At 55.8% G+C, this 22,124-nt stretch overlaps 5 protein-coding genes across 5 annotated transcripts; 2 read left to right on the top strand and 3 right to left on the bottom strand.

Moving 5' to 3' along the window:
• Positions 1–6,118: 6,118 nt before the first annotated feature.
• Positions 6,119–7,233, top strand: CGCA056_v003325 (uncharacterized protein; the record flags this gene model as incomplete). The annotated part of the gene is made up of 3 exons (XM_037318582.1): positions 6,119–6,219; positions 6,283–7,106; positions 7,160–7,233. 3 exons carry the CDS (start codon positions 6,119–6,121, stop codon positions 7,231–7,233), a joined length of 999 nt encoding a protein of 332 aa, XP_037183680.1.
• A 447-nt stretch (positions 7,234–7,680) lies between these two features.
• On the bottom strand, positions 7,681–8,555 carry emc7 (ER membrane protein complex subunit 7; the record flags this gene model as incomplete). Its single annotated transcript, XM_037318581.1, has 3 exons — positions 7,681–7,907; positions 7,975–8,067; positions 8,138–8,555. 3 exons carry the CDS (start codon positions 8,553–8,555, stop codon positions 7,681–7,683), a joined length of 738 nt encoding a protein of 245 aa, XP_037184086.1.
• Positions 8,556–9,399: 844 nt separating this feature from the next.
• On the bottom strand, positions 9,400–11,141 carry cysD-1 (Homocysteine synthase; the record flags this gene model as incomplete). Its single annotated transcript, XM_037318580.1, has 7 exons — positions 9,400–9,552; positions 9,612–9,675; positions 9,731–10,323; positions 10,380–10,739; positions 10,804–10,887; positions 10,929–11,007; positions 11,092–11,141. The coding sequence occupies 7 exons, from the start codon at positions 11,139–11,141 to the stop codon at positions 9,400–9,402; spliced, it is 1,383 nt and encodes a 460-aa protein (XP_037184087.1).
• Positions 11,142–13,150: 2,009 nt separating this feature from the next.
• On the bottom strand, positions 13,151–13,741 carry CGCA056_v003322 (uncharacterized protein; the record flags this gene model as incomplete). Its single annotated transcript, XM_037318579.1, has 3 exons — positions 13,151–13,419; positions 13,476–13,604; positions 13,669–13,741. 3 exons carry the CDS (start codon positions 13,739–13,741, stop codon positions 13,151–13,153), a joined length of 471 nt encoding a protein of 156 aa, XP_037182836.1.
• A 4,801-nt stretch (positions 13,742–18,542) lies between these two features.
• On the top strand, positions 18,543–20,766 carry CGCA056_v003321 (Long chain acyl-CoA synthetase 7; the record flags this gene model as incomplete). Its single annotated transcript, XM_037318578.1, has 3 exons — positions 18,543–18,966; positions 19,023–20,610; positions 20,664–20,766. 3 exons carry the CDS (start codon positions 18,543–18,545, stop codon positions 20,764–20,766), a joined length of 2,115 nt encoding a protein of 704 aa, XP_037182837.1.
• Between the last annotated feature and the right edge of the window lie 1,358 nt (positions 20,767–22,124).

The raw sequence follows: 22,124 nt of genomic DNA, 5'->3' as shown, positions 1-22,124 counted from the left end.
GTTGGTTGGTCTGATGTCGGGAAAGCTTCAGAGGCCGTTATAGCTATCGGGTGGTTTGTCGGAGCACGTGTTCAGAAAAGGCCTGGCTGGCAGGCTGACAAGGGGTTGAGAGCGGGAGCGGGTTTGAAAATGTTCCACGGCTGTCGTCTGTTCTCGTTGATGCTGGTCTCCCCGTCTCTCCACGAGGAAACGTTAGGGGGTAGCTGCCGGCTTAGGTCTACTTCGGGGCAGCTTCGAGGAAACAGAGTACTCAAGAAAGATAGTCTGGTTGCAAAGTTCGTGGAGGATGGCGTTCCAATGGTGAATGAAATGGCGAGGTATGTATCACGCTGGATGATGTTTAAGACGGGCCCCTGTCACAGGCTAGCCAGAAGACGACAGAGCCCCAATTAAAAGGTGGACCGATGACCAGGGAATGGAGTGCGGCAGGGATGAGCATGGTGTTATCAGTGACGCAAGTGCAGAGCGATAAGGAGAAGCAAGAGGGCGGCAAGGGCAACGGGTGGTGGCTGGCAGGAACCAAGCCGACCGTCGACGTCTACCCGCTAGGTGCGGTGCAAAGGAGTGGCAGCGGACTCAGCAGTCAGTTGACGATGGTAGGCTGGCCATGACTGAATGGAATGACTCGGGATGCGGGCTGGGCGGGTTGCTGTGTCTCACGCCGGGACAGGTCAGTGCCATGCAGCAGCAGCAATAGTGATAGCAACAGCAGCAGCAATAGCAACAACAAAAGGGGCAGCCCGGCATCGCTCAAGAACCCGAGAAGAAACGGCAAAAGGTGCCACAAAGCTGACCGTGATGGACCTGAGGCTGATTCAAACGGTCAAAGACTGCGCGAGTCCTCTTCTTTGCATTGCGTCTTTGTTTGACTCTTAGTTGGATCTCTGATGCAAGTCAACCTGCATGCAACTTGACCTTGAAGGATACCTTTCCCTCCCTCCTCCACTCACCACCGGTTTTCGGGATTCCCAGCCGGGAAGGTCATGCTATGCCATGTACGGTACTTGTTGTGGTAAGTAAGCAGTCAAGCAGGAGGAGCCTGGGAGATGCTTTTGATGGTGCAAATGAGGCGGACGCAGAACTAGGGACTACCTCATGCAGTAAAGCGGTCCACAGCCGTCTGCGCTGCACTGCGCAATGCGCCAGACGTGCCGCCTTATCGCCATCGACAAGTCCGATAAGTGCCGGCGGTGGGTGTCTCCCACGTCCCCTCCGCTGGAAACCCATGTTTTGAGTGGCTGGATTGTTAGCGAGAAAGGTACCCGTGGGCGGTGTTGGGTGTCGTGTGCTACCTGAGTGCCACTGTCCAGGCTGCATCAGCGCCCGCGCTGCCTGACGATCCAACTAGCCCGCCTGAGGTGGGCTGCTTGCCTTGCCCATCCATGTTCCCCCATGTACTCCTTCCCTCACCGGTCCACTCATTCACCTGCTTGGGTACTTCGGCTCGTCCTGCACCGCATGACCTCCGATTCATCTCTCCCGACACCATGGTGCGGACGCCCTTCTCACGAGCACCCCGGCCTTGTTTTCCATAATCTTTCTTGGAGGTCACTGATCTCGGTGCACGAGACGTCGTCTGCCCGAAAATTCGCTGCTCTTGCGGCGTATTCTGTTTGCGTATACCATTAGCTTCTCCGCCCGGCACCTCAAACATTCCTCCCGTTAACTCTGTCCGTCATCGTCATTCTCCAACCTTCGATACCCGGCCTTATTTACCCATCGTCCCGCGTTCCGACCGATCCAAGAGCACGCGAAAATACTCTGAGGGGACGAGGTCCTCGCTAACCGCAGCACCATGTTTTCGGAATGTACGTCCTCCGTCCACCGCTCATTCTCTGCCATGCGATGAACTAACAAGGTCCTCCTCAGATGCGTCCAGGTTCCTGGCGCAGTCACAGTCGCGGCTCTCCAACTTCGCAGGCCAGCAGCCCGACGGCAACGAAAACCCACCACGACACCCGAACGACTGGTCATCATCACGGCCTCCACGAAATGGCGGGCGCTCGTTTCTTGGCAGAGGCTACGCTGGAAACCCTTACCAACCGGGTGGCTCCCGCTTCGGGCAGTTAGGCTTCGCCTCCCGCATGTCCGCCGCCCAGGATGCGCCGCTGTTCCACAGCACGCTCGATGAGTACATGGAGGAAGACGACGAGGACGAGAGGGATCGTGAAGCAGCGGATATGGCCGCCCTGCACATGTCACGGCGCGTGGCTGCCGCGAGCAAAATGGCAGAGAGCTCTGAGACGGAACCGGACGCCAGCCGCGGCTCGCTGGAACAGAGCAGCGAAACACCCGGACGGAGGTATCAGGATAGAGGGCTGAGGAGAGGTATTCGCAGCAGCTGGAATGGGGCTAGGAGTTTCGGTGGGAGGAATCGCGGACGGGACGTCATAGACGAAGAAGCAGAGGACATTCCCCGCGAGGACTCAGACCGAACGTCGGACACCAATCCTAAGATGGTGGATATCGGACTAGACTCTCAGATCCAGGACGACGAACCATCTGCCTCTTTGCTGAACGAGGCAGTGACAGACTCAAGCCCGGCCCCGTTTCAGAAGTTCCAGCCTCGATCCGGGGATCGTGAAGTCCAGCTTAGGAGGGAAGCCACGCAGGAAGACGAGTTCGATGAGGCGCGTAGGGCCAGTTCTGATGACGAGACGCTGCCGGCTACCGTGCCTCTCATCGAGGGGGAGATCTTCAAGTACGACTCCTTTTTCGCATGGATATTCCTGATCGCGGTGGCTGGCTTGGTATCTACATTTGTGCTCGTCTGGCTTCACACTGGCACACCTAAGAAGGGCTGGGGCGACACCATCTACACGACATTACAAACATCTTTCCACATGCTGGCCGTCGATACGCTTATCTCCATCATCGTATCACTCGTATGGCTCGCGGCGCTGCGATCATTCGCCCGACCACTTGCGATGCTGATCCTCGTTGCGGTGCCCATCATCATGTTCTCTTTCTCTTTGTACCCTTTCATCTCCAGCTACGAGGGCTCAACACACGGAGCGAGCTTCCAAGACAGGGCCATGCGATGGGCTGCCCTGGTTCCTGCCATATCAGCGTTTGTCTGGGTCTACACGGCTTACAAGGGCCGTCACGCGATCCGGCAAGCTGTCGAGATTCTCGAGTTCTCGACTAGGATCCTTGCCGCCAACCAGGCTCTGATGCTCCTTGGTTTCGCTTGCCTTGCCGTCATCGTGGTCTGGACGTGGGTTTGGATGTGGATGTTTTCGAGGATCTTCTTGGGCGGATACTTCTCGAGGAGACTGGCCAGGTTCATCATCAGCGTCTCTAGCTGGTGGCTCGGAATTTGGTTCGTCCTGATGTACATGTGGACCATCGGGGTGATCAACTCAGTGCAGAGAGCGACGACGGCTGCGACGGTATCTCAATGGTATTTCCACCGCAACGCGGCGCCTGCCCCGACGTCGAAGGAGATTGTGACGGCGGCGTTCAACCACGCTTCGACGACCATCTTTGGAAGTATCTGCGAGTCAACGCTGCTGGCGCTGCTGATCCGGGCGCCTCTTCTCGTGCTGCCTCGCAGGTTCGCTAACATCCTCCAACATGTTGCTGCCATGTGGATCCCGACCCCTATCGCAGCGCTCACGAATCCGATGACCATCACGTACGGTGCGATCCACTCGCAGAACCTTCACACGGCTGCTCGAGGGTTGAGCCAGATGGACTTCATCTCGCCGCAGCGGCCAACCACGACCCTGACACCGCAAGTGTTCAGCTCACGGCGGTCCAGCCACTCTCCTCTACTTCCGTACCGTTTAGCGAAGATGCTGCTGTACGCGACACGGTTCATTATGGCCACGGGGCTCGGTTTTGCGGGCTGGGTTATCACGGCAAAGCAGGTCAGGATCGCGCTGCCGGACGGCATGGGAGTGCGAGGGTCGGCGTACGCATACGTGGTTGGTCTTGTTGCCAGTTTCATTGGCTTTTCGGTTATGGGCGCAATGGAAGGTATTCTCAGCGGCATCCTGGACGCGGTGGTCATTTGCTACGGCAGCGAGCGGCGGATGGCCAGCGGAGGGGGCGCCTACTGCATGGAGGCGGCCTACCTATTTGGGGAGCGGAATAGGCGGGACGAACGGGGCCTGCCTTGATATATTGATTATTTGCTTTCGGTATTGAGAAGATTGTACAGCTGCCAGGATGCGGGACGCAGTTTTGCCCATGCAGCGTGTTAGATGGTATAGATTGTCTGGTTGCAGACACTGATGCTTGGCTTTTCAGTTTGGCGCTTTGGACCTTTAGCTCATGATCAATCAACCCTGAGGTTCATTCACTACGTTATGCAAGAGACTGTCGTTGTCGGAAAGTGCCAAGCTCGACATCAGGGCGTGTGGGTGGTAGAAGGCGAGGAACAATGTGACTGCGCCACGACGTATTCGCAACGGGCAACCAGCAAACGCCCGGCGGATTAGTTGTGTGACGGCGGAGGATGTCTTGGCACGGCGGGCGGAGCAAGATCGTAGCATGCCCGGCAGACATGTCTTGCTGTACATACCTACAATGTTTCCCGAGCGGGCCCAGGGGTGGTTTATCGGGCTCTCAAAAAACAGTAGCAGCACCACAACGCGGAAATGTAATGTGCACCGCCACGCGGGAAGAATACTTGTGGATGGGATGGCGGTCTGTCATCTGGGCATGTTGCCTGGTGCGTGGACTTTGGGACATCGCCACAGCCACTGGCCACTGTTGTCAGAGCTTCTAGAGGGATCTGGACGAGACCGTGGGAGCACCAGCCACAGTATTCAGCTTGTTACTTAGAATTCCATGTACGTTCAGTTTGCATTTTGCCTCTCGCCCCTCTAGGCTGGGCCATCGCGAGATGCAAAGACAGGCAGGCAGACAGGCAGCATCAGCGACTGCGAGTGTGATGACACTGGAGCTTAGCATTGGCTGGAGGTTGTCGGAGGGGTTCAAACTCGTGGATCCCCGCGGTGAGGGGCATGGCCTGTGCGAGACGTTTCCAGTCGAGCTTTTGGGGGAGCATGCAGCAGGGTTCCTGCGATGACGTATTCTGCCGGTATCTCCTGTGCGGGAGACCGCATGCGAGATACATGGGCGAGACTTGCGGTTTCGTGCCGGCTCTCCGGCGTCCCGGGTCGCAGTGGGAAGCAGCAGCAGCAGATGCCCAGGCGAGTTTACCTACAAGCCAAGGGGCCAGCTAAATGGAAGCAGTCGGGTCACTGGAGAGGGAGGGGCAGTAGAGAGCTCCAGGGCTGGTGCAGTGTCGTGGCGGCGGGGCGGGTAGGTAAGGTTCCCAGCAGCGAAAGAGGGGCTATGCCATTTCGCAGCATCTCGCATCACGTCCGTCGCAGCGGAGTGAGGCAGCCAAGACTCGGTCGCAGCTCAAGCAAAAGCCCAGAGGGAAAATGAGCGGGGGAGAGAGAGCGGCCCCAATCACGTACTGAGCGCGAGAGATGGAAGGCAAATGGCGACGGGGGCGCTAATTGCTTTCGTTGCCGAGGACAGACCCCTACAGCTCCATCCATCACCGTGTCTCCCGACTTTCCGTTCCAGAAGTTGCTAGGTGCTGTTTTGTTTGGTTTCCACTGAATCCAGTCGGGCCAAATCAAATCAAATCAGTCAGAATAGCAGGCGAAAGCTAAGGAGGTGTGCTGTGAGCCACAGCCGCATCGCCTCCTTTCAGGGCTCCCTCCCTCCCTACCTACCTGTATGGAAGGTCCATATCATCAAAGAACCTTAGACCGGCTGCCGCGGAGGGGCGCCATTGGTTCGTGTCCATACGTAGGCACTATCCCGTACAAGCCACGAGGGTACCGATCTACCTGGACCTTAAGTGCGTTTAAAACTGAAGACGTAATCCCGGTCTCCCGCGCCAGCTCAAGTACCCAACCTATTGCGCCTCCATTACACACCTGACACTTGACACCCCGTCCTCTTTTTCCCTCTTTCCCATCCAAAACCGAAAAAGAACCCTTCTTCAAGCCTTTGGTCCCTCCCCCGAAAGCTTAAAGCTCGCCTCCAACTTTTCTTCCCGCCTGCGACATCAGACATCCACCCTCGACCTCATACACACACATACAATCACAGACGACACCACAGTCGCAAACCAAAGCCTTCAGTACACATGGCCGACAACTTCGCTCCCCCGCCCGGCCCCCCGCCTCCCAAGGCCCCAGAAGTCCCTCCCGGCTGGACCGCCCGCTGGAACGACCAGTACAAAGAATGGTTTGTCCCCAATCCCCTCAAACGAAGCAAATCGCACCAAACTAACCCCGCGCCTACCACCAGGTTCTACGTAAACCTCCACACAAAGCAGTCCCAATGGGAAAAGCCCACCGAACCAGCCCTGCCCCCTCCTCCTCCCCCGGACGGTGAGCACCCAGACGGCCCTCCCCCGGGCTACGCCCCGAGACCGGGCGACGGCCCCGCGCCACACCCCGTCGACGCGAAGCCGAACCCCTACGAGAACCACAGCTCGACCCCGCAACCACCTGGCGCCGGCGGCGCCGGCGGCCCCTCCAACGCCATGTCCGAAGACGAGCGCCTCGCCCGCCAGCTCCAGGCCGAGGAAGACCAGCGCAACCGCGGCTCCCACTCCCCCATGCCCCCCGGCTACGGCCTGCAGCAGCAGCAGCACCAGCAGCCGCAGTCCCCCTTCCCCGAGCAGCTGCCCCCGCGCGTGCAGGAGCGTGGCAAGAGCGGCGGCTTCCTTGGCAAGCTGCTGGGCAAGACTAAGACCGGAAGCAGCAGCCAAGGACAGTACGGCGGCGCCGGAGGCTACCCGCCTCAGCAGCCGCAGTATGGGGGATACCCCCAACAAGGGTACCCGCCCCAACAGGGAGGATACTATCCCCCTCAGCAGGGCGGCTACTACCCCCCGCAACAGCCGCAATATGGAGGCTACGGCGGCGGCGGCGGGTATCCAATGCAGCAGCAGGGCTACGGGGGTTACGGCCGCGGACAGGCGATGGCAGGCGGCAAGAGGCCCGGCGGCGGCGGTATGGGCATGGCCGGTGGTCTGGCGCTCGGTGCCGGTGCCGGTCTGCTTGGTGGCGCGCTGCTTGCGGACCACGTTAATGACGAGCAGCACGAGGCGTACGCTGAGGGATACAGTAAGTTCTAGCCCCTTCACGCTTCTGAGAACCAGTTACTGACGATGGTCTAGATGACGGTAATAACAATGATGATTTCGGCGGCGGTGATGACTTTGGCGGAGACGATTTTGGTGGTGACTTTTAAGAGACCAGAGTGGTGTCTCTGTGGATGAATTGGGGGGCCCCTCGGGATACAGAAATCTTGCATGGTAATAGCTTGGTTTCCTTGATGACTCTGATATGAGATGGCTGGTATAGTTCTATATTCATATGTTCATAATATGTCGCATATTTTTTCGTCCTGGGTCAAATAATCTTATCCGTAGGCGGAACTTTTGCAAGGTTTTTCGAAGTCAGCGGCATAATATGCCATGGACCTAGATCCAGAGCCCATTGACCAGTCGATCAAAGTGCCAGCGTGTCCGCCATGGCAGTCCCCAGATCAGAGGACCAATCTCAGTCCAAGATCCATAGGTATCAATATGTAAAGGAAATACTCTTGACCAATCTCTTTGTTACTGTTGCCAGCGTATTCGGAAGTCTTGCAGTCTTCCCCTCATAACCTCCCCTCCCCTCTCCGTGTAGTAGACCACTACCTCCGCCCGCCCTTCTCCTTCTTACCACTACCGCCGCCGCCGCCGCTCGACGGAGCAGGCGCAGAACCCTCGCTCTTCTCACCGCCAGATCCCGCAAGGAAGGCGGCCATGTCGAAGTTACCCATAGGGTTCGCACCAGGTTGACCGCCACCGCCGCCAAGGAGGGAGTTCATGGGGTTGCTCTTCTGGCGCTCTTCGAATTCGGCGCGCATCTCGGGGTCCACTGCAGGTTTGCCTCCGTTAGTGATTTCTGTCCGTGAAGATATGGCATCAATTGGGCGTGAACGTACTGTTATCCATGAGGTAGGGCATGCCGATGAAGATTCCCATGCTGACGAGACCCAGGAGGATCATGGGGTTCTTGAGTATGGTGAAGACGGAAACTGCGGTTGTTTTCGCACGGTTAGCCCTTTTGCTTTACTTTCTTCGGAGGAAATCTGAGAGAAAACGTACACTTGCTCCTCTCGACAAAGTAGTTCTTGCCGCCGAGGACCCGCACCTCGAAGCCCTTGGCGCCGTTCTCGAACTCCCTGGAGACGTACACCTCGCCCTTGTTGTCCCAGTCGTTGCCGCGGTACGTCTCCCACGCGGCGAGGGTGCCGTCCTCGGCGACGTCGAGGCGCAGGGGCGCGAAGGCGTGCGTCGCGCAGTGGACGTCGACGAGGTAGGATCCGGGCGCCGTGACGTTGTTGAAGACGAAGGTGTTTTGTACCGAGAGCGGCGCGGTGAAGGAGGCGCCGAGGGCCGAGAGGCTCGCGCGGGTCGAGGGCGGGAGAGTGTACGGGTTCGGGAGGGCCGGGGAGGAAGGGATCTGGAGGGTCAGGGAGGCGGCGAGCGCTGTCGGGAGGTAGAGGAGGGATTGCAGGCGCATTTTGGCGGGTTTTTGGTGGTGATGCGGTGGGAGGTTCTTCGGGTTGTTTGCTGCTTTTTCGTAGGTCGTTGGTATAGAGTAACGGAAGAAGAGGAGAGTAAAAAAGTCGAGAGGAGGTTAGAGGAGGGGCAGCGGTTCGCAAGGCCGGAGGAGGAGGGGGGAGGGGTTTCTGAGGTTGAAGTCGGAGGTGCAGGTGGAAAGGCGGACGACGAGGATTGAAGCTTGAGGATGTATGTTGGATGGGACCCCAGCGGGTAGGTGGTGTGTGGTGGTGGTGGTGGGTACCCTTGCTTCCTGGGGAATGAACGGTGGCCAATCACGACGATCCCGTGGCTTTTTCCATCGTCGTCTATCGCGGGCTGGACTTTCACATTCTTGCAAGCTTGTGTCTTTTGGAGAACGGTGGAGGGTGAGCTAACGCCTTTCGATCGCTGTCTATTTACCGCAAGCTCTAGCTTGAGGATTTCCTGCTTGGATATGGCGGGAATTTTTGTGGCGTTGCGGCGGTTAGATTGTCAAATGCCTGCGGGGCCTTAGTTGCTACAGGAAGTGAGTTGCCACGCCCGGGAGTCTCCCCTCTGGCTTGTTCCCCCTTCACTCAGAACATGAGTTGTCTATGGCGACGACAATCATGTTTCAAGAGGGAGGATTTCTCCTGTTTATCCTTGTTACAAAGAATGCGGAATGGTGCCATGTTTCAAACGACAGAGATTACGTTGCTTTTTCTACGGGTATTCTTCATACAATTCATCCAGTATAACAACGTTGGGTATCCAAAATATTCCCCTTTTGCTTTCGCAGGAGGCACGCTATGCTTCGCCTTTTTGGTGTTAGAGCATCACACCTACGGCGCCAAGGGTGCGTCGTCCTTCTTCGTCTCCGCAGCGTCCGCAACCTTGCCGTCCTTGGTCGCCGCCGCAGCGTTCCTGAAGGACTGCTCAAAGTCGGCAATGATGTCGTCAATGTGCTCCGTGCCGACCGAAATGCGGATGAGGTCCTGCGGGGCGGATTGTTAGCACTGGGATTGTTGGCCTTGGTAGCATATGAGGAACTTACCTCGCTGACACCGGAGGTGATCTTCTCCTCGTCGGAGAGTTGCTCGTGGGTGGTCGTCCAGGGGCTGCGGGGTGTCAGTCATTACTTTCCATGGTAAGTATCGCGGGATAGCAACTCACTGGATAGCCAATGTCTTGGAGTCGCCAACGTTGGCCAGGTTCGAAATCAGCTTGAACCCGTCGACAACCTGGCTACCGGCGCTGCCACCGCCCTTGACGCCGAAGCTGAGAACACCGCCGAAGCCGCGCTTGAGGTACTTCTTGGCCGTCTCGTGGTACGGGTGGCTCTCGAGACCCGGGTACGAGACCCAGCTGACGTACTGGCTGGCCTCGAGCCACTTGGCGAGGGCGAGGGCGTTCTGCGCGTGGCGCTCGGCGCGGAGGGACAGGGTCTCGATGCCGATGATGAGCTGCTGGGCGGCGAAGGGGTTCAGGGAGGCGCCGAGGTCGCGCAGGATCTCGACGCGGGCGCGGATGATGAAGGTGATGGGGCCAAAGGTCTCCCAGAACTTGAGGCCGTGGTAGCCGTCCGAGGGCTCCGTCATCTGCGGGAAGCGGCCGTTGTCCCACTTGAACTTGCCGCTGTCGACGATGACGCCGCCGATGGTGGTGCCGTGGCCGCCGATCCACTTGGTGGCGGAGTGGACGACGATGTCGGCGCCGTGCTCGATGGGGCGGATGAAGTAGCCTCCCGCGCCAAAGGTGTTGTCGACCTTTGCATAACCAGGTTAGTTCTCTGCGCTCAGTCGCAGTGAGAGTGATAACTTACAATCATGGGAACGCCCTTCTCGTGCGCAACCTTGGCGATCGCCTCCAGGTCGGGAACGTTGTACTTGGGGTTTCCGATGCTCTCGACGTAGACGGCCTTGGTCTTCTCGTCGATCGCGGCGGCAATGTCCTCGACACGGTCACCGTCGACGAACTTTGTGTGGATGCCGAGGCGCGGGAGGAAGACCTTGAACTGGTTGTAGGTGCCGCCGTAGAGGAGGGAGGTAGAGACGATGTTGTCGCCGGCGTGGGCGAGAGCGTTGATTGCGATAAACTGCGCAGCCTGTCCTGATGAAGTGGCCAGGGCGGCAACACCACCCTCGAGGGCCGCGATGCGCTTCTCAAAGACATCGACGGTGGGCTGGGAAAGGGAAATGTCAGAGCGGTCGTCATTGGGGCTAGAACAGGAACAAGGCGCGACGTACGTTCATAATACGGCTGTATATGTTGCCAAACTCCTTGAGGCCGAAGAGCCTCGCGCCGTGGGCGGAGTCATTGAAAGTAAAGCTCTACATTGCAATTGACGTTAGCTATGCGAAGCTTCACGGACCTTCTCGTCGCGGGGGTTACGAACAGTTGTCGCGTAGATTGGGACCGCGCGCGAGTTGGTCGCGGGATCCGGCTCCTGGCTGTGTGTAGTTCGTCCGTCAGTATCGATAGCTCCAGAGCTTAAACATCAGGTAGCTCAGTCTGCAGGGAAGACATCGACGTACCCCGCATGGAGCTGGAGAGTCTCAAAGTTCTTGCTCAATTCGTCGGCCATGGTTGCTTCTGTCCTGTGAAGGGTGTGGGAGGATGAGTACGTAGGAGGAGGGGAAGAGAAACTTTCTAGCACCAGTGTGTCTCGTTAAAAAAGCAATGGCGGCAGCTTTTCAGAGACACGACAGGGCCGGCAACGGAGACATGACCAGAGGAACGAGAGACGGGGCACCGATTACCCGAATAGACTGGGAGGGCTGGGCTACGATGATGCGATTGAGGGGAGATCGCACCATAGGCTGGTCTGTTTACATACAATATTGACCTCTACTGATGAATCGTCTATCTCTTTGCGCAAGAGGGAATGACATGGGGTCCTTCACACCCCTTGTCGGCCCCTCCAATTGCTGCTCTTTTCCCAGACGAGGTAGCAGCCGGTAGCTTGGGTGCCCCATCAGAGCTTTTTGGTTGCTTGGGAAAAATCAATTGGTCATTCGCTGCTGTCGCAGTTGGGGGTGCTGGGCGCAACGAAAAAGTATCCCGCGCAAAGGCGAGCGTGAGGTTGAACTGGCGCCGATTTAGGCAAAGGGCTGTGGGGTTTGGCCAGAGCACGCAATCGACGCTCAAATGTCACTTTGCGGGGCAGAAGGCAGGGGTCGCGCTCCCACTGAGGGGCTTTCGCCCACACGCTGGAGAAAGTTTGGGTTTGCTCACCGGCCGCGGAGGTCCTCGTGGTTGGTGAGCGTGGCTGACCGAGCTGTTCATGCAGATTGTATTTGGAAGAGCGAGGTCAGATCTGGTCATTGTGGCTTTCTTACGTGGGAGTACGAGAGCATGATGCAGTCCGATGTTTGCATATGGGCGCTTCGTGTCTTTTTGCGGCTCGCTCCGCCTGACGGCTTCTGGAGACTGAGCGAACCGGCGACTTGACAACGATCGTGTCCGGTCACCGGCTACCGCAGTGGACCCACGATGCCGCGATGCGGTTGTCGGTCGGTGGCTCGGTGGGTGTTGTCGTGGAAGAACGCCTCCCCACAATAGCTTCCTAGCCTGCCCCGAGTTCCTCCAGTGGGAATTGATGTTCTGTTCCGGCGGAAATAATGCAGAGTATTTGTTGGGTCACCGGGGTTTGGCTTCGCATTGCCTTCGTGTTTAAGTCTTAGGATGAGGTCTCTGCAGTAGGGCTGATTCAAGACACGTCTTCGAGTCGGGCGATTATGCACGGAGACAAGGTATGACAGGTCTGGGGGGAAAGAACAGCTGACACCGATCCCCTGAAGTAGGCTATCAGGGTCACTCACAAGAGAACGTTCTCCTGAACGATCTGCGCGCTGCCCGGCGATGATGCTTGCGAGGCATGAGAATGTAGACAACGTCAATAACGTGCATTGGTGTTCGTCCACTCAGCCACCGGTGGTCGGGATTCTTCCAAGCGCCCCCACAAGCCCACCGTTGCACTGCAGATGGGTCTGCAGCAACAGGCCGGCCAATTAGGCTTGGGTCATTGCAATAGCCGCTGGGTACCCTGTCCGGATGTTGAAGTTGTTACCTTCAGCATCATTTATTTGATGACAGTTAGAATACATGTCAGAAGGAGTTCGCAACTTTTACAGAGTAGCTGTAGCAGACGATAGACTAGTTATCTGATGGCCTTGGCTAGCACTTGCCACGGACAACACAAGTTCAGGCTCGGAGAATGGGAAGGAATGAATACAGGCCGGAGCCAGAATAGTAATAATAGCATCTACGTCCTTGTCGAATCGATAGCCAACCCGAAAAAAAAATCCAAGTATATCCGGTCCGCACGTAATTTTCCCAATACAGTGTCGCGCTGTGACACATGAAGTTTGTTCTCCTGAACCCCAATCCGAGTGAAGCCCGTCATCTAGACAAGGCTCACTTCACTAAATCCCGGGCCGTAGATGCGCTTCTGATCGGTTTCCCAAATTTGCTTGCGATCGCTCTTCCGGTCCCACGATGGCATCCTCTTTGCTCTGATTAGCTCGACGGACGCCTCACGCCTGGCCTCTGCCAGGGCGACGTGATTAAACTTGAAGGAGTCTGAGTAGTACTTTACGCAGACTCCTTCATTTGAGGAGGGGGGCCAGCGGCGGTGGGCTTGCGGAACCCCGACTTGAAGACGTCCTTGACCATCAGCAGCGCGGTGACGGACCACAGGGCGAACTGGAGGGAAGCGAGGACGGTGTCGGCACGGGCAGCGGCGCAGACGGCTCCACGGCAGAAGAGAAGCTTGCTGAGGAAGACGGCGAGGGCGATGAAGCCGGCGAAGTAGAACAGAACGTTCAGGAGCTCGAACGCAACGGCGCCCCAGGGATGAGAAGCTGCCGGACACGTTAGTTTGAACGTGACACCATTTTTCTGTATCAGTGAACTTTACCTCTAGGAGCGAACTTGGGGACCACCTCGAGGTAGGCAATCGAGATGAAAGACCAGAGAGGGACGAAGACCAGGAAGTTGATCTGAGAGGGCGACGACGTCATCGTGTCCATGTTGTACCAGTTGGCGACTGCACGCACACAGTCAGCTCTTTTAGTTCCAGCAACAACCACCACCACCGCTTCAGCACATACCATAGGCCGAGAGACCCAGAATCACCAACGAGAAGACACCCTGAACAATTCGGAGAGGAAGAATAAGACCCATCTTGTCGGTATTCGTTATCGTTTCGTTGAAGTAGAGTCGTAGGTATCGTTAGGAAAAGGGTAGTAGAGAAAGAAGGGAAAGATAAAAATGGTATAGTTATAAAATCTAAGCTGCCCCCAGTGCGCTGTTCAAGAAGAGAAGTAGGTTGTATGAAGTAGAGAGAATGCGTGGAAACAGTCAAGCGGGAAAAGCACTAAGAAAAAGGCACCGCAGCATGAAAGAGGGGAAATCAGTTATGCTTTTGTATGGACAGGCAGTCCCATCTTGCTCCCTGTCTGGGTGTTTGAGAGGCGGGACATGTAGTCGCGGCTCTAGTCATCACTGGACGCCCAAGAGTCGGGTTCTCGCTGGGCAATGCACGGCCTGAGACTTTTGAAATGCATCTGAAACGGGACTCCCCTGGACCGTCGCCATGCACTGCGAGAGAACAAGATGGTGTGTAGCAGGGTTCCCAGGCTAGCGCCGGCAGCCAATCCTGCTGCAGGAAGCAACAGAGCCTCCCTTCGAGGGCCGGACTACGGCTTGGCGCGAGGCAGTTGGTTGGATGGCTGGTCTTGAAGAGGTGCTCGCAGGCCTCGTGGCGGACTCGTACGTGGTATCGTAACCTCCGTATCCACGTAGTGTATCTGGGTTACACTACCGTCTTTTGATGGAGACGTGCGCAACACGCTTACAACCCACACATGTCGGACGACAAGAGCAGCACCTCTGACTTTTTTGGCGGGGATGATCGGCGATGCGAGGACGCGATGCGGCGCAAGAGCGGCTACGTCTGCATACGGAGTAGAGGAGACGATGTGCAGCAAGGGCGATGTTGGCCGGCCAAAAGCGCCAGCAAGGAAGCCGAATTAACCTTGCATGGCCTGTTCGTGAGTTGCTTGCGCCTTCTTAGCAGAAGTAGTTCGTTCCTCTTGCCATACTTTGCATCGGCAGCACACTCCGCGATGGTGTGCTGCGGATGAAGGACCGCGAACTTGGGGCGGATTCAGAGGGCTGAAGCGAGTGATGTTCAGATTGAGAAACGCAGGTGTGCGAGAGAGATTCCCATCCCAGAGGCAGATGCAGAGGCAGAGGCAGGCTGCAAGTGTACGCAGTAAGGTAGTGCTGTCTGCATTCTGCACGCTAGGGCGCCAGAATGGTATCCTCGTCGGTCGGAGGGTTTGAAGCTGAAGACCAGCGAGTCTCAAGATGCCAAGCATGATTCGTCCGGGACCCAGCATGTGTCACCGAACTTTCGACGACAACCATCTCGTATTGTGGGCGTTGAAACAAACAAGACTAGCAGAGGGTACTGGTGATCTCGAGATAAGGCAGTAGGTCACACTTGCGACGGCGAGGTGCAAGTACAAACTCGACCAAGGTAAGGTATGTTAGGGGAAGAAATGTCCGAACGGGCCATGTTTCCTCACTGCCAGGTCCACCCCCCTTTGGCCAAGGGCCTAAAGGAAGCGGATTCGCAGAGGCGGGCGGGTTGTGGGCTGTCATGGAACCCTGTCAGGCGCGTCCGGGGCAGCAGGGAAGAAGCCAAGACAAACATGCGAAGAGGGTGGAAGGCGACGAAGCAATCGAAGGGGCCTGCCTGTTGGCGACGCAATAGCTCCGAGGATTCATGAGATGCTGCTTGCCGCAGTAGTTGTTGCCCTGGTGTGTGTTTGGTGGTTTGGTGGGATCGTCGCCCCAACGCACGGCGGACGTTACACCGCCAAGGGTGCCGCCCAAGTTTCCCACGCTCGCTTCTGCCCGCTGCTTCTTAAAAAAGCTTTTGAGACGCCGCACAAGACTTCCAGTCTCAGTCCGATACTCAGATCGCCAAGGAACCTCCCTCGACCTCGATTCTGCTTCCCTTTGTGCTTGGCTGGCTTCTTCCGCTGCTTACACATACCACACACTGGCTAGAGCCTCCTTTCTGACTCCCTTCCAAGACCATTCCCCAGCCGTGTCACGACTCGTTGCAACAGCGGCTCTGTCTGCCGACTTGGCCAGCCCCGACATTGCGACTCTGCCAAACCTTCGCCTCACCATTCAACTTGTCAAACGGTCTTGGGAATTGCTTAGCATGCACGCTCTCCGCCCATCGTCCACCCCTGATGCCGATTGTATGGGGTTTCTCAACCGATGCGCAGAAGTGTTGGCATTCCTCGGACTTGCTCTCCAAGGTCTTGGCCACTGCCGGAGCGTCCACTTCTGCCACCCGTAGAGCCTCAACGCAGCACTCGACCTCTTGGCACCTGGTCTAGAGTCTGCCTTGCTGCTGCAGTTGCCGCAGCGAAGTCTTTGTGATGCATTGCAGACGAGTGGGTTTGGTCTGCCCAGAACTGCGTCGTGCTCATGTTGCCAACCGAAAAGAGCCCAGCTCGATATCCGAAAAAGTTTCGCGAAGTATGCCTTTACCTGCTTCCACCGTTTCAATATCACCTGAATCGGAGCAACACGCAAAAGGAAACGAGAAAAGCTTCCACGGAGATTTACCGCTACCGCATACCATATATACTGTGGCAGCCCTGACCTGGCAAGGCCAACCGTCAGCCTGACATGTCTGGCTTTTCCCACCAAGTCCCTCCCTTCTTTGGCACGGCACGGGACCCCGACTCTAGGTGTTTCCGACTTTTGGCAGAAAACTGGCCGGCCGAAGTGAACAGCTGGCCTACGCTGTGTCATCCCGAGGCGCTCACGAGTCATCCCAGGCCTGAGGCTCAGAGCGTGTGCTTCAATACCTATCACTTCCTGATCAGACGCTATCCAAAACGCAGACACTTGTCTACTGTTTCCCCTTCGCCGTTGTACCCGCTGTCGACGTATCACAGCCATCTGTCGCCGCTGATAGTCCACGTCGGCGCGAAGTCGGCACAGCGTACAAGAGTGCTGCTGCTCCCGTTTGAGGTTGCTGCTGATGGCGCAGTCATGGATCGCTCCATGTGTATGAATGAAGAGCTGTCGCGTCCGCGGGCGATGACGACTCTGATGAGGACGTCGTTTTGTTGTCGTTTGGCACTTGTGCATGACTGTCAAAGTCACGCATCACGGCATACTTTTTCCAGCCGACTTATCCATTGATGAGCCAAGCAGCTCTAATTCGGTTTGGACGAAGATGAAGAACGTGGCCAATCGGTGCAGCCATGCGTCGGCCAGCCAAAGGTGAATTAGGCTATTGGCTGAAAAGCGAGCGCAAATCAGCATCCAGAATGTGCCTCAACATGGACATCATCTTCCGTGCATTCCATCCGGAGGACGGCCAATGATCAGCCGCAAGCCACTTTCAACAACATTCAAATGGCCTTCACGAGACGCAGATCAAGCCGCACGCGCACCGTCAAGGCGGGATCGAGGCAGGTGGAGCCCGGCCTTTTCGGTCTGTTCGGGTACGGCGTCCAATGGCCTCCGCCCGGAACCAGACAGGTGAACTTGGCCGGCATGTCGGGCTGCGTCTGGCATGTGACAGGCGACGCTAGTCAGTGTGTGCTTCTTAGAGAGCTACCGCGGCACTGTTAGCGCATGCAGGTCGACTTGATCTCGTCATGGAGATTTAGTCAGTGAGGTTCTGTGTTGTGGGCATGGGAATTTCCGCATGCACCAACATCAATGCCGTGAGAGATGGCAAAGTCAAGAATTCGGCTTCGTCGGCCGAGGTGTTGAGTAAACGGGATTTGGACAAGCCCGACGAACGGAGACGGACGAGACGACGCGCAGGCGGGGATCGGCTTGTCACAATCTCTCGTTAAATGACGGCTCCCGATTTATTGGCGGTGCGGCCCCGCCAAATGCGAATAGCCGCGATGGTCGTTATTCAGCTCCCTGCGACGTTGTATTCGATAATGCGATATTAACCCATTAAAGTGCACGGGGACGCAATAGCTGTAACGCCCAGCTCCTGTGCAAGGCAGCCTGTGTTGTGATAATTGAAGTAATGGGCTGTAGTGGATCGCCTCGAACATTTCTTCCAGTCTTCGAGAACATGTCCTGCATATCAAGATGCTTTCCACTGCGTACCAACGCGCATGTACAGACCCAACAGCAGCGCGTCAACCCACGTGGACACTTCACTGTGAGGTCATCACGGGTCGCCGTCCCCATTTTTCCTGAATGTCCGACCCAGCACCCCAGCTTCAGCTCCCAGTGCCTCCGCTGCGGCCTGCCAGCCCCCCGTGCTCTCCCCCAGCGCTCCAGCACCCCCGCAAGCCACAAGAGGTCCAGCGCCCCCCTTGGCGGAATCCTGCGACCTATCAGGCGCTGTAGATGCCCCCTTAGTGCAGCATCGTCTGGGGTTACCGAGGGCCTTTGGGTCACCCTGGCCTTTCTAGGAACCTGTGCCTCGGTCCACGCTCTCAAACTCGGCTTCCTTCATTGGATTTCCCCCCGATTCTCTACTCTATTGCTAGCTAGACACGACCTACCTAGGGGAGCTTGCAGAACCGGAGGAACCTTGGTGCTGCTTAGAATCGCCTTCTTTTGCTGTGTGCCAAAGCCTAGAACGGGACAAGACAGGTCCCCCCTCCTTGGTCTCAACTGTCCTGCTCGGCGCCTTTAACCTTTTCGTCTCTTCCCATCTTCAACTCTTTTTTTGCTTCCCACCTCCTCCCTACCTCGACCTGCCTACGTCGTCTTCACGTGTGATTGCTTCAACTAAGAAGGATCCAAAGGGCCAGAAATCCCATCCTTTCTGATACCGTGTTTCGCCAAACCGTCCTTCTCCACGAATTGGCAGCCAGCTCCTAGCGGATCGACGCACCGCGTAAGCACCGAATTGCTACCAACCACCAACCACAACCAACACTACCACAGAGAGCAAACATCCGCTGCGAAGATGGCTCCGAAAGACACCGCCGCATACATACAGGAGCTGGCCACTCCGCCGCCCCCCGGCTCCCCCTACGGAGTGCCCGTCCCCGGCACCGCGAAGGAAGGCCGCAGCGCCATTTACCGTCACTGGCGTTTCCGCGACGGCCCTCTCCTGTCCACCTTCGACCCCGCGATCCAGACTGTCCACGATTTGTTTGAAGATTCCGCACGAAGGCGCCCAAATGCGAAGTGCTTGGGTCACCGGGCCTGGAACCCGGCGACCAAGGACTGGGAGAACAAGTACACTTGGATCACCTATGCCGAGGTTGCCGAGCGTCGCAAGAACTTTGGTGCTGGTCTCGTAGAAATTCACAACAGAGTTGGTATTACTAACGACAACTACGGTGTCGGTTTATGGTCGCAGAACCGCCCAGAATGGCACATTACCGGTACGTGAATTGAGCGATTGGTTGCCAAACTTGTGTGCTGACTCTAGAAACCCCAGATCTTGGCGCTGCGTCCCAGTCACTTTTCACCGTCTCACTGTACGAAACTCTCGGCCCCGACACGACAGAATACATCATCAACCACGCGAGTCTGGCCTGTGTCGTCACCTCCCTGCCGCACATACCAGTTCTGCTGAAGCTCGCCCCGCGCCTACCTTCCCTCAAGCTCATTGTCTGCCTCGACTCTCTCGACGATGGCGAGCAGGCCGGCTACTCGAAGCTGTCTGTCCTGAACGGCATCGCTGCCGAACATGGCATTCAGATCTACTCCATGGCCGGAGTTGAGGACATTGGTGCCAAGTCTGGCCGACCCATGCACCCCCCTCGCGCAAACAACTTGGTCACCATCAACTACACCTCCGGAACGACAGGCATGCCCAAGGGTGTCGTCTTGACTCACGGCAACGCTGTCTCTGCTCTCTCGGCCGCTAGATCTTCCGGAACTGTGACCTACAAGGATGTGCACATTTCTTACCTGCCCTTGGCTCACATTTACGGAAGAATGATTGACCAAACGGCTCTCGCTGAGGGTGCATGCATTGGCTTCTTCCGCGGCGACATTGTCGGTTTGGTTGACGACATGAAGATCCTCGAGCCCACGGGATTCATGTCCGTCCCCCGACTCTACAACCGCTTCAACTCGGCCATCCGAGCTGCGACGATCGACGCCGATGGCATCAAGGGATCCCTGTCTCGCCAGGCCATCAGCACCAAGAAGGCCAATATGAAGCAGCCAGTCGGCAAGGCAAGCAACACTCACTTCCTGTACGACCGCATCTGGACTCCCAAGGTCCGCGCTGCTGTCGGCCTGAAGAAGGTGCACAGCATGGTCAGCGGCAGTGCGCAATTGGACCCTGATGTGCATGAGTTCTTGCGGGCCGCCTTTGGCAACAACTTTGTGCAGGGATATGGCCTGACAGAGTCATATGCCGTCTCGACTGTTCAGCTGAGGGGCGACTACACCTTGGGCAACATTGGGCCGCCAGCGGCATGCAACGAGGTCTGCCTCGAGTCCGTTCCTGACTTGGAGTACCTCGTCACAGACAAGCCTTACCCGCGTGGCGAGATCCTCCTCCGCGGCCCCGGTATCTTCCAGGAGTACTACAAGAACGCGGAGGAGACCGAGAAGGCCATCGATGCCGATGGCTGGTTCCACACTGGTGACATTGCCGAGGTCGACAACATGGGACGGTTCAAGATCGTTGATCGTAAGAAGAACGTTCTCAAGTTGTCGCAAGGAGAGTACATCTCTCCTGAGCGCATCGAGAACGTCTACCTGGGCAGCAGCAACTTGCTTACCATGGCCTACGTCCATGGTGACCCGGCCCAGTCTACTCTGGTCGCCGTCTTCGGCATTGACCCGGAGACCTTTGCGCCGTTTGCCAGCAAGGTCCTCAAGAAGACGGTCGACAAGACGGACCTCACGGCTCTCAAGGTCGCTGCGAATGACGCCAAGGTCAAGAAGGTATTGCTCGCCGAGCTGGACAAGATTGGCAAGAAGCACAAGTTCAACAGCTACGAGCGCGTGCGCAACGTGTACCTTGCCATCGACCCTTTTAGCATCGAAAACGAGCTGTTGACTCCCACGTAAGTTGACCATGTAGCAACGAACTATGAGCTCATGCTAATCATTTGAATAGTCTTAAGTTGAAGAGACCGCAGACCGCCAAGGCTTTCCGCACGCAAATCGACCAGATGTACGAGGAAATCAATGCGGAGCCTTCGGCCAAGGCCAAGCTGTAGAGAGATATTAGATACAGGACAGGCGTTGGTTTTTATGTTGTGTCACATATAAGGGGGGCTATGTTGTACTATATTACTCCATTAAAGGGCTTTCTAGAGTTGAATTAAACGTGGCAATGTTTTGAAGACACGATCATGTGGCTTGGAAATTCGCTTGCTAGCCAGCAGCTCATCCCAGTAACGGCTTCAGTCTGAGCCGAGGTATCGTGAACTTTATATTCGCTTACATGCATATCAGATGCATGTAAATCTTGCGAATCTACGTCCAAATTAAAGCGCTTCCACTTTATTGAAAGTGATGTAAATTGCACCTAGAAGCTACTAGACGCGTGTTAGTCATTCTCTGCAACTTTTCATACAGATTGGATTGGCATTGTCCAAGCTGAAGCTGCTGTGTGCATGTGTCGCTGGTGATGTCGCGTTGCTGTCGCGATGCGCCGGGCTTGGTGGGGCCGATGACGGACAGCTGGCCGTCCTGGGCCGGGACAATGTTGAGCGATGCGACGCGATGCGCGACCGAAAGAAGGGATTAAAAGGGTTTCTTTTCGTGTTAATATGCTCCGAGCGACTTTTAGCAGTAATTAACGTCGTGTAAAGCTGGTAACAGACGTCCAATGGCGGCCGCTGTTAGTCGGGCGCACCGTCTGGATGATGTTGGATGGATATCAGAAACGGATGCTAGAGCGCATTCTTGAAATGCGCTTGCCAGTGACATATCGCAATACTACGCATTGAGTTTCGTACCTCAAGGTCCGAATATGGCGTTTTCAACGACTTTAATGGTTTGGCACGTCATTGTTTACATCTTTCGGCTAGCTGTCTTGAATGCCACCCAGGGAGTGTTGTTGATAGGAAAGCTGATGCTCAATGCCCAATGCCAACATACGAATGCTAGCTAACAAACGTTCACTCAAACGAACGAACAATTAATCAAACGAACTTCACTTTGAAGTGGCATAGTGTATTAAAGTGTGCTTTTTAGAAACTCTACTAGTACGTAGGCTACCCGTATAGCTACCCCCTTTCCCTCTTCGCTTCTCTTTTCCCGCTTTTAGTAGTTAGAAAGGATTATAGCTATTACTATACTTATTTTATTTATATAATCCTTATATTATAAAATTTCTTCTAATTTATTAATATCCTCTTTCAGCTTTTTATTATTATGTTTTTATAAAGTTCTTATTTATTAATATATTTACTAAAACTATAAATAGATATATTTTATATTTAATTTGTTATTCTATAGATATAAGAAATATATAGTAATTTATAAGATATAGATAAAAATTTTATAATAGTTTTTATAATTATTTTTAGTTATAATATTTGTTAGCACAGGTATAAGCGTATACAGGTTA

The sequence above is a fragment of the Colletotrichum aenigma genome, assembly GCF_013390185.1.
Source record: "Colletotrichum aenigma strain Cg56 chromosome Unknown KSG_Cg56_contig02, whole genome shotgun sequence".
NCBI classification, from domain to species: domain Eukaryota; kingdom Fungi; phylum Ascomycota; class Sordariomycetes; order Glomerellales; family Glomerellaceae; genus Colletotrichum; species Colletotrichum aenigma.
This window is presented reverse-complemented; position numbering and strand designations above follow the sequence as displayed.